The 16,544-nt window shown below is 38.3% G+C and overlaps 1 protein-coding gene across 1 annotated transcript in view; it reads left to right on the top strand.

Annotated features, from left to right (window-relative positions):
• OTOGL (otogelin like) overlaps positions 1 to 16,315 on the top strand; it is a 129,280-nt gene extending 112,965 nt beyond the window's left edge. Inside the window, exons 52-57 of the mRNA XM_074956177.1 lie at positions 928 to 1,106; positions 4,040 to 4,144; positions 6,409 to 6,528; positions 8,506 to 8,555; positions 12,313 to 12,388; positions 16,115 to 16,315. Coding sequence (XP_074812278.1) covers positions 928 to 1,106; positions 4,040 to 4,144; positions 6,409 to 6,528; positions 8,506 to 8,555; positions 12,313 to 12,388; positions 16,115 to 16,315 — 731 coding nt within the window. The remainder of the gene's footprint in view (positions 1 to 927; positions 1,107 to 4,039; positions 4,145 to 6,408; positions 6,529 to 8,505; positions 8,556 to 12,312; positions 12,389 to 16,114) is intronic.
• Positions 16,316 to 16,544: the final 229 nt, after the last annotated feature.

Here is a 16,544-nt window from a genome sequence, read left to right as displayed (position 1 = left end):
GCTACGTCCCAGAGGCAAATGAGACCTGGGATTTTTGCTGGTGGACCTTGTGCCTGTAAGAAGGGGAGGCCTGAAATCTTTGCAGACCAAGGTCCCTGTGTTGGTACTCTGCCTAGTTTGTAAGGTAGGAGGTGAGGATGAGAGGAGGCAGACTGAAGGGTCTACCCTGGGTTCTTGGTTATCTGGTGGGAGCCCTGTAATCTTGCACTGGACCCAGCTAAATGGCTGTTGTGTGAGATGGATGGGTGTATACCACCCCTATCCAGCTGTAAGTGAATACAGTTGCAGGCTGTTGCTTAAAATCCATCCCAGTGACTTTTTCTTTTCCCTGTATGTCCTGAGCAGTGCCCCACATGCTTGGGAAGAGCACATTGCCTCCTGCCTAGGAAGCTCTCCCACAACTAAATACACCTCTACCCTGATATAACGCGACCTGATATAACACAAATTCAGATATAATGCTGTAAAGCAGTGCTCCGGCGGGGGGCGTGGCGTGGCATGGCATGGCGTGGCTGCACGCTCAGGTGGATCAAAGCAAGTTTGATATAACGCGGTTTCACCTATAACGCGGTAAGATTTTTTGGCTCCCGAGGACAGCGTTATATCGGGGTAGAGGTGTATACACATCTGAATGTGGCATATTTAAAGTGCAGAGGGCAAATTCAGCACTGATTTTTGTCTCCATAGAACTCTATCAAAGTAAGTGGGATTGCACTGGATGTAAAGGAACGTAGAATTTGTCCCCAGGATGGGAAGTCAAGGGGCTTACTTTGAACGATGCCTACTTGCAGTAGTAAACTTCAAAATTGTCACAAAGTGCTGGCTCTTGTCCTAGTTGTTTGAATGAGATTCTGATAATTTGCTTAATTGAAAACATTATCCTAATGACCCACTTCTTCTTTTTATCATTATTACTATTATTATCAGAAAAGGATGATGTATGTGTATTCCAAGAAGTAACTGTGCTGAATCCTGGACAATCTATGATTCAGTATTTGGATGAAAATCTTTGTTACACAGTACAGTGTTTACAAGAAAAAGATCACAGCACAGGATATCATGCCATGGATTTTACAGTTGTGAACTGTTCCCAACAATGTGATGCTGTGAGTGTTTTTAAATGCCATTCTGATGTAACTTGTGAACAAAAATGTCCTAATTACAGATTATGACAATTGAATAGAGGAAGCTTAACAATACATCTATCCAGCAAATGGAATAATAAGAACTTGACTTAACAGCAGTACCCTTGTGTTTGTTGGGTGGTGGCCTATGACAAATATTGCTTTAGTGAGGTTTTTTTTATTTACGTTTTATAAACACATTTTTCATTTTGAAGTTCAGAAGTTGCCAGGAACAAAGAGAGGTTTTTTTCAAATTGCAAGTCTGTTATTTAAAAATAATAGTTGCATGGCAAACAGCTATAAGCAGCAGGTAAGAAATATGTGCATATTTTAGCAGGCTGTGTGTGAAGACAGCACAATAAACTAGAGAAGTAGTAACTTTGATACAGTATTCGCCACTTGGGTTCCAGTTCAGTGGGAATATTTACATTCAATTCAAGTCTTCACTCCAAAGTATATGACAAACAAGACAGATAAGAAATTTCATTGCCTACTGTACAGCACACAGCAGATATACTTTGCCTGCTCTAGTGTTCAGGAAATTGAAGAGTAAATGAAAGTGCAGGCCTGAGGAAAAATATAAATTAATATTGGGGAATCTGGCTAACAGTTAGTCTGCAAATGGCTTGCAAGTTGTAAGTAGAAATGGACCTGAACTGCAAAATTTCAGAAATGGATATTGATCCCTATCCGCTTTCTGAAAGTTCATGGAGCATTCAGATCTGGGGTTTTGGTTAGGGGTCTTCTCTTAGGGCTTGTCTACATGGTGCTGCAGTCTGGACTATGGGGCTGTGATTTGCAGAGCCCTCTAAACTGCCCCATGTAGACTGCTGACATGAACTAAAAGGTCTGGGACTACATTAAAGTGAACTAGGTACCTTTTAGTCCATGCCAGTAGGGTCTACATGGGGCACTTAGAGTGCTCTACAAATCACACCCTGTGGTCTGGACTGTGGTGCTGCATAGACAGCCCTTAGTTGTGAAGTATTTAACCTTTAAAATGTAGACACTAGCTTATTTCTGCTAAAGAATTTTAAACCATTCCTCTGACTACATTTTCTCATATTTGAACATTATGTCATTTGGGACATAAGACAGACTTTTCCAGTGCACTCTGCATGGGGCTATTCTTGAAGACCACTCAGAAACTTCAGCTTATATAGGAAGGAAACTGTTGCCCTATTATTTAGTGATGCTTCTCTAGTAAAGCATATGTGTATCCTATGGTGTACATATAGATAGCCAGTTTGCTTCTTGTGGAAATTATAGATGTTGATCTATTGTAATTGCCAATAAAAAGTCAACAATTAATACTGCCACGATATGAAGAACTTTTAAAGTTTGAGTCTTAGGCCTTGTCTACGTTACTGCGGTAAGTCAACCTAAGTTACGCTGCTCCAGCTACATGAATAAAGTAGCTGATGTCAACGTAGCTTAGGTCAACTTCCTGTGGTGTCTAGACTGCGCTGCGTCAATGGGAGATGTTTTCCCATCAACTTACCTTTATCTTCTCATTCCGGTGGAGTACCGGAGTTGATCGGAGAGCACTCTGCGGTCAATTTAGTGACTAAATCAACCTCCACTGCATCGATCGCAGCAGCGTCAATCCCCGGTAAGTGCAGACATGGCCTTAGCTATCTTAGAAACAAAGGGTAAGATCCTCACCCCTGTTCCAGCCCCTTTAGGCCACATGAAGGGGCTGGAAAAGTGTAAAAGGGTCCTAAAAAGCCAAGTATCCAGTTAGGAAGAATTCCCTTGTAAAGCTGCCTTCTAGGGACCCCTTCATAAGCCTGGGTGTGTAGCGGGTGTGCCAGGAGGCAGGCTAGGAGCAAGAGGAGTGTGTCGAGTGCAGGGCCACAGCACATAGGACTGTGGAGATTTTGGGCAGTTCTGAAAACCATAGAATGTCCCTGGGAGGAAGCCGTAACTTAAACTGGCCTCCAGGACTGCATAAATTATGCTGGGGTCTCAGAGCAGCTCAGGTTTGGAAGGATGCAAAGGTGGCTTAATACCACCTTAGTCCACCTACTCAATGGGCTGTGAGTTCTGTGCTACTCCTCTTGGAACAGAGGATATTCTCGATGGAGACCTGTCCACTTTGGGTTCACTTTTCTTGCTGTTTTGACAACCCCCCTCTAGGGCACATTGTAAAGCTTATTGAGTTGCTTAGGCTTTTGCTTGAGGGAGGTTGCTTGAGTGGGTTGAATTTCTGTTGTGGTTTCTTTTGTAGGAAATGGAAGAAGATGATTTTTGTAAATATTAAAATTCTCTAAGTTTGATGCTTTTGAATTATTATTCATACTTCCAGAGGCTGCAGTGGTCACATATTGCACAAATTTAAGTAAAAATGACAATATGCCATGGGGACACTTTCTCTTTTCCTTGTGGGATGGGATTCCTATCCCATGGTGTCACTTCTTTACTCTTTTAATAAATGACACATTTTCTCTTAGATTTGATTCCCAGCTTTCTTGCTTAGCCACTTGTCTTCATTCTTGCAATCTTATGTTGTAAATGTGTATCATAAAAAGTAAATATATCTCACCAAAATAGATCTCCTATATTGTTTGTTCATTTTGGTATGTCATGTTTTAATGGTCAAAATGGACTTCATTCATTTAACTAAGAATATAGAAAGATTTGAGGAACAGGCAAAGACCACATGGTTCATCATAAAATAAAGTTCTAAGTTTATGTAACCTCTCAGAAATAGAGATGGGCCTAAATCAAAACACCAGATCATATCCCTGCCTAACATTTCGGAGAATTTGGATGTCGATACACATCCAAACTTTGTGACTTGGGACCGTCTCTCTTGAGAGAGAACACAGACAAGGAAACCCCCTCACTAACTTATAATTAGTGACCTATGTGTTAAAAAAAAAAGTTCATTTAATTTTTTTTCTTTTTAACAGCATCAAATATACATTCCTTCTCCCAGTCATCATGCTTGTTGTGGAACCTGCCAAAATGTGTCTTGTGCTTTCTATACTGAAAATGGAACACTATCTGTGCATGAAGTAAGTGCCTCTGGACACTGGAGGAAATAACAGTATCAGTAGCACATATGACTTTATTCAAGTATCTAACTGACATCTTCTGGCTGGTTCTTGTATTATCATTTCTCACATTCCTACTTTTGGTCTGTCAGTGTGGACAGTTGTGGTGTTCAATATAGCTGTATCCACATGGCTGTCTGTCTTCAGCCAGCAAATACAGGGGAGCAGAGAAGTTGAACTAAACACTTGGGGCTAAATCCATAAATTGCCTAAATTGGCAGATAGGCATATAAGTCCAACATTTAAGCATCAGTGAGTCCTCAGAATCCCTGCTTGCTTGCTGCCTAATGCTGTAGGCACCTAAATTCCCTAGGCACCTGACATTTTCCAGTAAGGTCCCCTAGGTGCCTAAGTTATCACCACTGTGCATGTGCAAAACTGCCTACGCCCTGCCACTGCTGAACAGCTTGACAATATAGCTCGTGGCTAAGCCCTGGTGAGATTCTCAAACTAGGCTTTACCCCCTCTTGTCTGTGGGGCCCAATCAAGTAGGCATTCTGAGAATGCAAAGATTCCTTTGGCCAGAGAAACAAAAAGTGAGAGTGACTCTGAAGCCTAGTGGTTTGGCCACTTCTCTGGGATGTGGGAGCCCTAAGTTCAGATGCCTCCTTCCATGAATCTTTAGTGTTTTATACAAAATGGAACAATTTGAACAGGAGATCGTGCAAGCCCCGCCGCCAAGAATGCCCAGTTGCTTGGTGGCTAGGGCACATACCTCCGATATAGGAGACTCAAAATTCAAGTTCTGCTCTGCAGCAGGGGGTTGCAAATAGGTCTCCCACATCCATGCAAGTGCCCTAATCACTGGGCTATTGGCTATAATGGGGTCATTCTCTTTGGTTTTTCATGAGAAAAGGCTGACCTGGCCTAGTCACTTAATTCCAGGAGAGGGTTCACAGCTGTGAATCCCAGGTTTAGATAGGTGCCTCCCTCAAACCTGGACTTAGGCACTTGACTACACTGGGTGGCAGTGTGCCTAAAAGTTAGCATTGCAAAGCCCAAGTGCCTTTGTGGAGCTAGCCGTTGGCATCCAATTTTCAGGAGTGCAGAGCACCCACAACGTCAGCTGAAGTCAATGGGAATTGTGGGTGCTCAGCACACCTGAAAATCAGGCTCCCTAAGAGACACTGGAAATATTATTGATGTCAGGGAAGCTCTTGTTCAAACACTTAAGCATACGTATATGGCAAACTTGCCAACATGAGATGTAAAGAGAGGATTGGGTCAATGGCTACTATTATGGTTTTTGGTAGAGGCTCAGAACACAAAACAGTGGCTGCCTTCCAGTGATTGGTGTTAGTGATTCCTGTACTATATACTTTTTGGAGAGGTTGTAAAGCATTTTGGGATCACAGGTGTGATATAAATGAAAGATTAATAATATTAAGAAGATTAATATTCATATATTCCTACAGCTCATCCTTCATGGTCACCTGCAGGAAATCAGGAAGGGATTTCACCTTTTCCCAGTGTATTCTGGGTTTGGGTTTTTTGTTTTGTTTTTAGTTTCCTTCCTCTGAAGCATCAGAAATGGTTGGAGATGGGACGCTGGACAGGGTGGGCCAACGCTCTGAAATGGCACTGAACAGTCTGTCTCTCACATGCTTAGCTGGCTGGTTCATGCTCACGTGCTCAAGGTCGAACTGATGGCCGTATGTGGGATTGGGATGGAATTTTCCCACAGGTCGGATAGTCAGTGACCTTGAGGTATTTTCATTTTCCTCTGCGATTTGGAGTGTGAATCACTTACTTGGATTATCTATGTATATCTGGCATAATCAATTCCCTGCCATTGCAGGAGCCTCAGACACTGGAGCATCTTGGTCCCTCCTATTCTCTTCCTGTGGACGATAATGCTTTGATCTAATTTTGGTGGCTGGGTTTAATGTGCAGGTGCTAGGTGATTTTGGTGGCTTGTGATCTACAGGTCATCAGCGTAGATGATCTGCTGATTCCTTCTGGCCTTAAACTCTATGACTCTTACTGATTCTGAGTCATAATTCAGTTTCCACTCTGATTCACAGGGAAGTAAGTTGCACCAGCCCTTTTTCTGGTGCAGGCTCTTTTCCTTCCGGCTGGTGCATTGGCGAGGAATAGAGTGCAGGGTCTGTCCACTATCTTAGTGGCTACATGTGGAAATAACACCTTTATAACTAAACAATATTCTAGTGTCAGTGCCACTGTAACTTGCTGTCTGTTCTGGTATTTTTGTTTTGTATTTGTAGGAGGGAAGCACCTGGGTCTCCAATTGCACCAAATATGAGTGTGCAAAGACTGCTGTAGGTGCTATGATACTGGGATCTAGTGTTGTCTGCCCCCCTTTTAATGAGACTGAATGCACAAAGGTTTGTACTTGGTGATTTTAAATCGTAATAACTAATCTTTTGTTTTGGAGCTTGGCATTCATTTCAGAACCATTATGGGTCTGACAACCATATTATACTTTCCATAGAATGATTAATCTAAAAAAATTTTGGTAAGTAACAACTTTAAAATGAGCAATTAATGTTCTTATGTACTATTCTTCTGTTTGTTTTTAGGGTTATATTATACATCCCAAACAATGTGCACTTTTAAAATTTTGTTTGATTGGTATTAAGCTGCACCCTTATAGGGTTCTTACTCCCTTTAATTTTGTCTGAGCAGAGAGTTCTGAATAGGACCTATAATTCACAGAATTTATAAACACATAAATCAAATAAGCTGTTTCATGCCATTTAGAAAGTTTGCAGATAAATGTGCAGCAGCAGAGTTTCAAAATGCCATAAATTGAACAGAGATTAGAAACACTTCAAGAGGCTTGCTGACTTTGTGCTCTGCGTGAAACAAATAGCTCTGGTTCATGAAGATTACAAATTATTTAGTATACCTACCTAAAAATTAACATATATAAACCAAATAGCTATGGTTCAAAGATACTTCACACACACACACACACACACACACACACACTTTTTTATTGTTGTTTAGGGAATATAGGTTTATAGCTTTTATCCTAATTAATTATTCTGTTTTTTGTACATTCTAGTTCTTGCATTTGTGGCTGTTCAAGCAATGCTCCTAAAAATACATTGCAATATCTGTCCTGAGTACTAATTTCAAATTCTGCACAAGATCCATAAATGTGTTACATGCTATTTAGAAAGGGCACAGAGCTACTCTCCTGTCTAGCCCAAATAAAGCACCTTATCATAAAGTAACGTTGACACCGTTAAAAACATTTTTTATTTCCGGAGCTTTTTCATCACATTCTGTTAGGGTCTTTCTTTAATAATAATGGCCAAGATTTTCCAGAATGTGTTCCTAAAATTATCCTTCTGAATCAGTTCAACCTGATTTTCAGAAGTGCTCAGCACTGATTTCAAGTGAGAGTTGAGGTTGGTCAGCAGTTTTGAAAATCAGGTTAGGTTAATTTAGGAGCTAATATGGATTTCGGAAGGTAACTTGAAGTGCTCGTTTTTGAAAAATTGATCAACATATTCAGTGATTTCTCTATAACAATATAGAAAACCAATACTATAAGTTAAAAAAAATATTTTGTACGGTATTAGTACAAGACTGCTATCCCATCCACTCTCCTGCTTTATCTGCAATTTTTGTAAATGTATTAAAAGTGGACAGTTTAGCTCTTATTTATGCCAGTTCCGCATGAGAGAGATCCTTTCTCTTTTTAATTTAAAAAGGAATATCTCCTCTTTTTGATATGTTTTCTGCATTTCCGCTTCAGTCCTGCCTACAATACATTTGAGAAGAAAACCATAAGAAAAGTTAATTATAAAATGTGAAAGGAAAACCAAAAAACTAGAATGAAGGGATGAATTAGAGCTCTGAAAATATATTATATGAGGCAAAATTATAGGTATTCAGTTGTAAATAGCTATCTAATTGGAATCTTCACTGTGCTCATTTCTGTGGTACATGAGCAATGTAAATTCTTTTAAATCTTGAACAAAATTACATTTTACTCATATATGGAATTTTTTAAATATCCAAGTAACTCCCAATGTTAATTGAGCCATCAGTGGGAGAATGGATGGTAATGTCTGAAGATGACTGCTCTCTTGAGTCAAAAGAGACCAGCTCAGATATGCTCAATCCTAATGGCAAGTTCATTTTCAAATATTATATTTCAAAACAGCTTGGAGATTTTGACCCAGAGCCTTTGCTGATGTGAATTTTTGTAACTTCATTGACATCGGTGATAGTGCACCAATTTACACCAACTGAAGATTTGGCCCATTATGTTCTAAATGTAATTGGATACAGCAGGGCATTGCATTGGGCACAGTCTTTTTTGATATATTTCCCCTTTCTTTTCCTAGAATGGAGGCACTGTGCAGACTTATAATGATGGCTGCTGCAAGACGTGTAAGTGAAGAAAGCTACTGCAATACATGCTAGTTTGGCTTTGGTTTTGGAGAGCAGTGTTTTTTTAACTCAGATGCTGGGACATAAGGAAGGAAAAAGCATGCAGTCCCCAAATCAAACAAAATTGTTATAGTTCTTTAACAACTGTTTATTGAAAAGCCTTGCTTCATATGGCTGCTGATATGGTGATATTTAACCTTATCCTTCTGGAGTATAACCAAATCTCTCCAAAGACAGCCTGAGGAAGATGAAAAGTGATCCCAATTTAAATAATGAAAAGATTGGTTTGTTGTTAAGATTACTCCAAAACTATACATATACATATTTATAGTGTTCTCTATAAAAGCTCAGAACAAATTTTCTAAAATTGATACCTATTTTGATCATATTGAAACAAATTGTATAATTATGGGTTTATTCTGTTTTGTTCTTTTATGTTTTCTAGGGTCAGAGTGCTGGAATACAATATTTTTTAAATTGAAAAGTTAACTCTTTCCATCTTGGAAAATGCATTTAAATCCAAAATATGAAAAAATTGTAGGGTGTAGAGCAAATTATTATTGATGGTGATAAAAGGCACAAATCTAAACCAAATGAACACTTGTGCTATGTAGCTACATATTCACATTCTATGAATGTGCATGTTTAAAACATACAGGTTCTTAATTATGGTGTAGTTATGTGACAGATTCTGATTTCTTTTTACTCCAGTGTAAAAACAGACTGAGAACAGAATCTGGTTCTGTGTAGTTTTGAACAACAAAAAGCTTTGTTATTTAGGCTGTGAATTCTAAACTACATAAAATAAAACCCTTGATTCTGTATAAATAGTGAATAAAAGTCAAAAATAGAGCTGCTTGGAAAACACCATTTTTTTTCTTCAGAATTAAAATTTTGGGGCATAAAATGCCTTTGAAATCCTGAATTTCATTTTTTAAAATGAGCTGTAATCAATAATATCGCATAAGAACACATAAGTATAGTTTCATATTGCACTGTGTCATATTTGTGACAGTCAAAAGTACAATATGATAGCTGCATATGTATACCTGTATCTCTCTTAAAAGAGCGGCTGCATAAAGGCATATATTTATTCATAGTTATCAAATAAAATTATATTTAGCATCCATGGCATACAAGGCCCTGAAAATCAATTTTTAGAAATGTGGATGGAATGTTGTTCCTTCATATACACAGCAAAGAAGCCAGAAATGATTGTAGCTTAATCGAGTACTTTTTTCAGACTGAAAAACAATAATAATATTAATAAAAAAAAACCTGCACAAGGATTATGCTAGCGTCTTTCAAAGGGATTATTCCTTTACTGGTTGGAGTAAAGTTGCAAAATATTTCACTGAAGCCATACAAGTTGGGTGGGTTTCATTTAGAGAATGAGACTAAAGTATTAATGGCTACAAATATTTTCTGCCTTTTGCAGTTATCAGGAAAGATTTAGCTTTCACAATATTCTGTGGCCTCAGGAAAGGCATTGTTATACTTCAGAAATATTTGCTGAGGTGGCTGCTAAGAACAAAAATACAATACATACAATTACATGCTATTTTATTTTTTTTATTTGTTTTTGTGTTTTCAAACTAAAAGCATGTGCCCTGGGGTAAAGCCACTAAAAAGACAAATTAAAAATAGAGCTTGCAACACCTGGGGGTTGTAATGGGAACAAGTAATCCTTTTGAAAAGAGCTTGATTAAGTGCATGCAAAGTGAGTTCATATACTTAATTCTTACCTTGCCATAGTCATGAAATACCCATTGCAAAAATGTGGTATGCCTGGAAACACTGTTGAAGTTTTCTCTTAACCAGGAAAGTACTATGTGTAGGGTGTTATCAGTGAGATTTTCAGCAACTGCAGAATTTCTAAATTTGGAAGGCAAACAGAGAAGTTCATTACTTTTTTACCAAAAGAAAAATTGTAATTGGCAGTGTAAGAATTAATGAAATGTCATTTGTGTAAAAATGTTTTTATTTTACAAGAAACTTATATTCCTAATAATTCTGCCAGGTTCTGGATTGGGTGTATTACCCTTTGCCATTAGCCCTGTAGTCTCTACTGATAGTATAAATTGTGAACCAGGTATTATTATTTTTAATAATGTATTTTCTTTGTTATATAACATAATCTTTTTTATGTAACATAATTGTTTGTAGGGATATATTTATACATGACTATCAATGTAATATAACCAATACCATACTGGTATTAGGCCTGATCCTGAGAGGTATTGATCCCCTGGAATCTTCCATACAGCAGAGATCCTCTGTAGGATCCTATTGCTCAGTGCTCAGGATTAAGCCTATTAACGGTTGGAATGTGCTGTCAGTAGTAGATCAAAATGCACTATGTAACTTTTAGTGTGCAGTAGCACAGTTCACATGGCTACTTAGTGCACAATGAGTGACGCACTGTAGATTTACACTGCTTGCTTGCTGCACACTAAATCACTGTTTAGACAAGTCCTTGCACAGCAATTTTGGTAAGAGAGTACAGTGTTTAGTATACCAACCAACATGATCTTGATTCTGCATAGCATTTGTCAGAGGATAGCATGGCATCTGTCCCCTGAAGCCAGAAGAGTCGTGCTTTACTCCTGACATACACACAAGATACCCACTGGTCCGGTAGCTACTCCACGTGCGTCACTGGATTGCTCAGAGCTTGCTGATCTTACAAAATATATGTTCTTCCTTTCCTGTGGAGCAGGAATGGGATTGTGCTGAAAGTGAAGAGGGACTTTGTTGGTTAGTCCCACTTAATTTAGATGCTGAAGATGAAAAATGATTATGTGGCAACTTCTGATTTGGTTGTGAAATCGGTGTAGTAAAAGTATATTGTATAATAGATACAGCTAGCACAACTTGTCTTGTGTCCTGTGGTATGGGGGTTTTGTGTAACCTTTGCATTTGTTTCAGTATCATGGTTTTAGTTGTTTTGTGTCACAAGTATCCTTCTTAATATTTGGATAGCTTCATTTTCCAAAGGCTAGAAGAAAAATCCACAAAAATACATAACCGCAAAAAAATGTAATATTTTCATAAACCTCTATGCACGTTTGCTATCCCAAGTACTACTAGCTCCAGCTACGGGAGTAGGTTTTAGTACAAAATACCCCACATACATAGAGGAGATGTGCATATCTCCTACTAAGATTTCCCAAAGCCCTGTCAGACCTCTCCCATAATCAGTAAACCTGGACCCTAGTCTGTGTGCTGGATATTTAAAGCTGGTTTATCTTCTAATGATGGCCAGTTCCAGAAGTGTTCTAAGGAGCAAGAGCACGGATATAATTATTTAAAACATGTCTTTTAAATAAATATAATTAACACTAATTTCAAGTTAGTGTCTGTTATTTTCATAAGTTCAGCCTTAGTATTGATAGTGTTTGAAAAACAGCATTTTGCCCTTTTCTATTCACTGGGTTTGTTTTTGCTATGTGGGTTCAATCTTCAAAAGCTTTACAACATAACTATTAAATCACTCTAACATTTCAACAGTTGTAGCCTCTTTATATGTTCTATGACTATGCTGATTAATGTCTTCATATATGATAATTAGAAAGTATAGTATTTTTTCCAGGAAATGTTTATTAATATATGACTGGTTTGTCACTGCCTAATGATTTAGATATGGAAATAATATTTTACCATGTTATTAATTTAAAATGTAACAATTCATTTTAAAGAATGAATAAACAGAGCACAATGTATATTTAATGAATAAACATTTTCTATGTGTTATCAGGTAGAAAGGAAGAAAGGATTTGCCAGAAAGTGACGGTCAGAACAACTATAAGAAAAAGTGACTGTATAAGTCAGAGGCCTGTAAGTATAGAAAACTGCTGCCTTTGTGTTTCATAATGAGCATGAGTCATACTAATAAAACAAGTATGAAAAAGGATTGCAGACATCAATATACAACAAAAAAATGCTGTTATCATCTCATCAAGCAGACCTCTCACCCTGGAAATGTTATTCTACTCGTAAGTGTGGGTAAAAATTAATTACTTTTGCCCATACATGGCAGAAGTGCTGAGCCCTTCTACCTGGAATAACATCTGACTTCAAATGAAAAGTACACAGTATAATTGCTTATCACTGACAAAGTCACTGACCTCTCCATCATGAAATAACATCCCTAAAGAGGAGTTACACAAAAAAGGGAGTATAAATGCTTCCACTTATAAATGATCATAGAATATCAGGGTTGGAAGGGACCTCAGGAGGTCATCTAGTCCAACTCCCTGCTCAATGATGGAAACATATTCCTCCTTAAAGAGCTCTCTGACGTAAATGTTCTTCTCTCTTCCACGTGACAAGTCTCTCTATATCATACATTGATGATAGCCTCTATGGAGATCATTTAATAAGACATCATACCTCTCTGCTTTGGTGAGGTCTCAGGTATAAAACCTGTTACGTGCATGTGTGAATGTGTCAATAATATAGTGGAAAAAGGAGAACCAGTTGACATAATTTATTTAGCCTTCCAAAAGGCCTTTGACAAGGTCCTAGACAAGAGGCTATTAAAAAAACCAAATAGTTGTGGGGTGAAAAGCAAAGTATTGTTATGGATCAAAAGTTGGCTAGTACCTAGAATGCAAAGAGTAGGTTTAAGTGGTCCATTTTCATCATTGCAAAAGGTTAACAGCAGGTGTCCCACACTTCCATACTAGGTCCTGTGGTGTTTAATATATTTATTAATGATCTGGAAAGGAGTGTGAATAAGGGCGTAGCAAAGTTTGCAGCTGACAAAGTTATTTAGGTTAGTCAGGGTCAGAGAAGACTGAGAATTTCAGAGAGATCTACACAAATTATGTAAATGGGCAACATGATGGCAAATGAAATTTAATGTAGGCAAATATAAAAGTAATGCACACTGAGAGGGAAAAATTTAAGCTACTCTTATAAGGTTCTAAATTAACTGTATCAATCCAAAATAGCTCATTGCAAACCTTTGCTCAATGCACAGCTGCAATCAAAAAAAGCTAACAAGGTGTTAGGATGCATAAGGAATGGGAGGGAGAATAATCCCCAAAATATGTCTTTAAATCAGTGATGTGGCCTATCCTGGAATACTGTGTACAGTATAGATCACCCCATCTCAAAAATTGTATTGCAAAACTAGAGGTGGTTCAGAGAACAGGGACGAGAATATTCAAGGTCATGGAAAAACTTGCAGATGAAGAGAGATTGAAAAGAATGGGATTGTGTACATTAGGAAGAAGACAAATAAGACAGACATGATAGACGTATATACAATAATGAATGGCGTAGAGATGATGGATTGGGAGCAACTGTTCTCCCTGTCTCATATTACAAGAACTAGGGGACTATCAATGAAGTGAAAAAGTAGGATATTCACAATCAATAAAAGAAATACTTTTTCATACAATGTGTAATTAAGCTGTGGAACTCATTGCCACAAGAAGTTGTTGAGACCAAGAACTTAACAAGATTCAAAAAGGGATTAGACATTTATATGCATATCAAGAAGATACAGAGTTATCATTCAAAACCTAATCTTTGGAAGGGATATTAAAGCTTGTGCTGGAATAAATTGCCTATGGAGGTTGTGGAATATCCATCACTGGAGATTTTTAAGAGTAGGTTAGGCAAACACCTGTCAGGAATGGTCTAGATAATACTTAGTCCTGCCATGAGTGCAGAGGACTGGACTAGATGACCTCTCGAGGTTCCTTCCAGTCCTGTGATTCTATGATTTAGGGCTCAAGCCAATCTCTAACTATTAAAGCTTGGGATGAAACCTATGTGCGGGCAATTGTGGAACAAATTGCCTATTGCAAAGTTCTAATGCCATCCTCTGAAGTATCTGGTTCTGTCAACTGTCAGAGACAGGATACTGGACTGGATGGACTACTACTCTGAATCACTATGGCAATTTGTATGTAACATATCTATGGATGTTATTTCATGATTCTGTGTATTCTACAACTGTGTATCAGCATTCTAATCTGCCCCAGCACAATAGCAGATCAGAGAACTCTTTATATGCTGTAGGTATTGGATGAAATCCAGGTCCCATTGAAGTTGGTAAGGTCAGGATACCACTCATGGTAATAGAGACCTTGTCTACACTTGCAATGGCATATAGGTTATGTGTAGCTACATGCTGCAGTGAAAAGTAGGCTGTGTCCACACTGTGATGTGTAGTTATGTGCGGCAGTGAAAGGTTCTGCCGGGGGAAGACAGCGGGGAAAGTCTCCAGCAGCTGGGAGGCAGTGGGACACATATGGGAGGCACTGCTTGGGTGTGTAGAGAGCCATGTTGGGTATACACCCTAAGGTTCTAGCATGTCTTTACTCGGTTAGGAAGTGTTTCGTGGTCTACAATACTATTTATACCTGTGCCAGGGGAGTGTGCAGTGTATGTACTATGTATGCTGCCATAAGTGTAGACATAGCCAAAGTTCAAGTCCCAAACAAACAATACAAAAGATGGCAATTTGATTCTGTGGCACAAGTACTTTTATGCAACCTCCACTACCCCATCCACCCACCTTGTTCCTTGCTGACCTAACCTCTGCTCTCATACTTTCAGATATATCTATCAGAGTGATAGTGTGGCTAAGGACAGTTCTCTAGCTGCCAGCCATATTGAAAGAGGAAGGAGAAAGCTATCACACTAGTGTGCTTCCGCTCTTGATCCCGCAGAGGGATACTTAAGATTGACTTTTCCACAGGTTGCTTAGATTAATCCACCAACAGTAAAGGACACCGCTTTAGCTGCGCAGTTTAAGAGTTATAAATATATCCATCTATTTTAGGAGTTTAGTGACGGCAGGACAAGTTTTTGAGCTTAAACAGTTTCTCAATCAAGTTTAAATTCTCAGAACTAGAGAAGGGAGAAGAAAATCTGAAGATTCTCTTCTGAGGTTATAGGAAACTCTGTGTGGGGTAGGGTTTTGCTCTCACAGGAATAATATCCCTCTTTAAGGGCCTGCTATCCAGAGCCCAGTGGAATCTTTCCATTGACTTCAGTGGGCTTTGGATCAGGCCTTGATTGATGATTGCCTTGTAGATCCACCTGGATATAACTTAAGTCATCTCTTATATATTATCTCTGTATCTGTCTCATTACCTTCAAAAGCCTAGATGCTCTTCCACAACAGTGCTAGGCCAGGAACAGGGAGTGGATTGCTTGGAGAAGAAGGTAGTATAAGGTAAAAGTTAGTGGTAAACAGCTTTAGAATAAAGCACCACATTTTGTTCAGGCTCAGCCAACATATGTGGTCACGAGTACAAAACAATTCCACATTTAGAAGCTGACTTCATTTAAAAAAGAAAAGGCAAGAACAAAGAGGCTCACCTCAACTTAGAATTGACATAACCATTTAACATAGTTTTGTATGTGATAACTTTCAAATGATTTTTAATAGGGAAAATAATTATTACGTATCAGAATCCTTTACAAAATCCTGGATATTTTTAGATGTAAAAACAGATTCTGATTGCAGTTAATTTTAAAATGTTTCGTTTCATCTTGTTAATGAAACTTGTTTGATGATTTCTCTTTCTCTGTCACTAATAGATAAATGTGGCTTCCTGTGAAGGGAAATGCCCCTCAGCTACAATTTTTAATGTCAATATCAATAGCCATTTAAGATTCTGTAAATGTTGTCGTGAAAATGGAGTACAGAACCTGACTGTGCCACTATACTGCTCAGGAAATGGCACTGAAGTGATGTACATCATCCAAGAGCCTACAGACTGTTCATGCCAATGGAATTGAACATCTGATGGATTCCTTGTATCTGATTTCACAGTGAGAATTGAAGTTGGCTTCCTATCATTGAATTATATTTTTTTGGCATTGGACAGACTGAATAAATACTATATAGAAAAATATATTTTATCTGTAATGTTTCAGACAACTTGGTTTCTTAGCAAATTTAGTAGAAATTGCATAGAAATATTACAGCAAAAACATTTTCAGACACTGGCAAATATACATATATAAT

Source organism: Natator depressus, chromosome 1 (genome assembly GCF_965152275.1).
Source record: "Natator depressus isolate rNatDep1 chromosome 1, rNatDep2.hap1, whole genome shotgun sequence".
NCBI classification, from domain to species: Eukaryota; Metazoa; Chordata; order Testudines; family Cheloniidae; genus Natator; species Natator depressus.
This window is presented reverse-complemented; position numbering and strand designations above follow the sequence as displayed.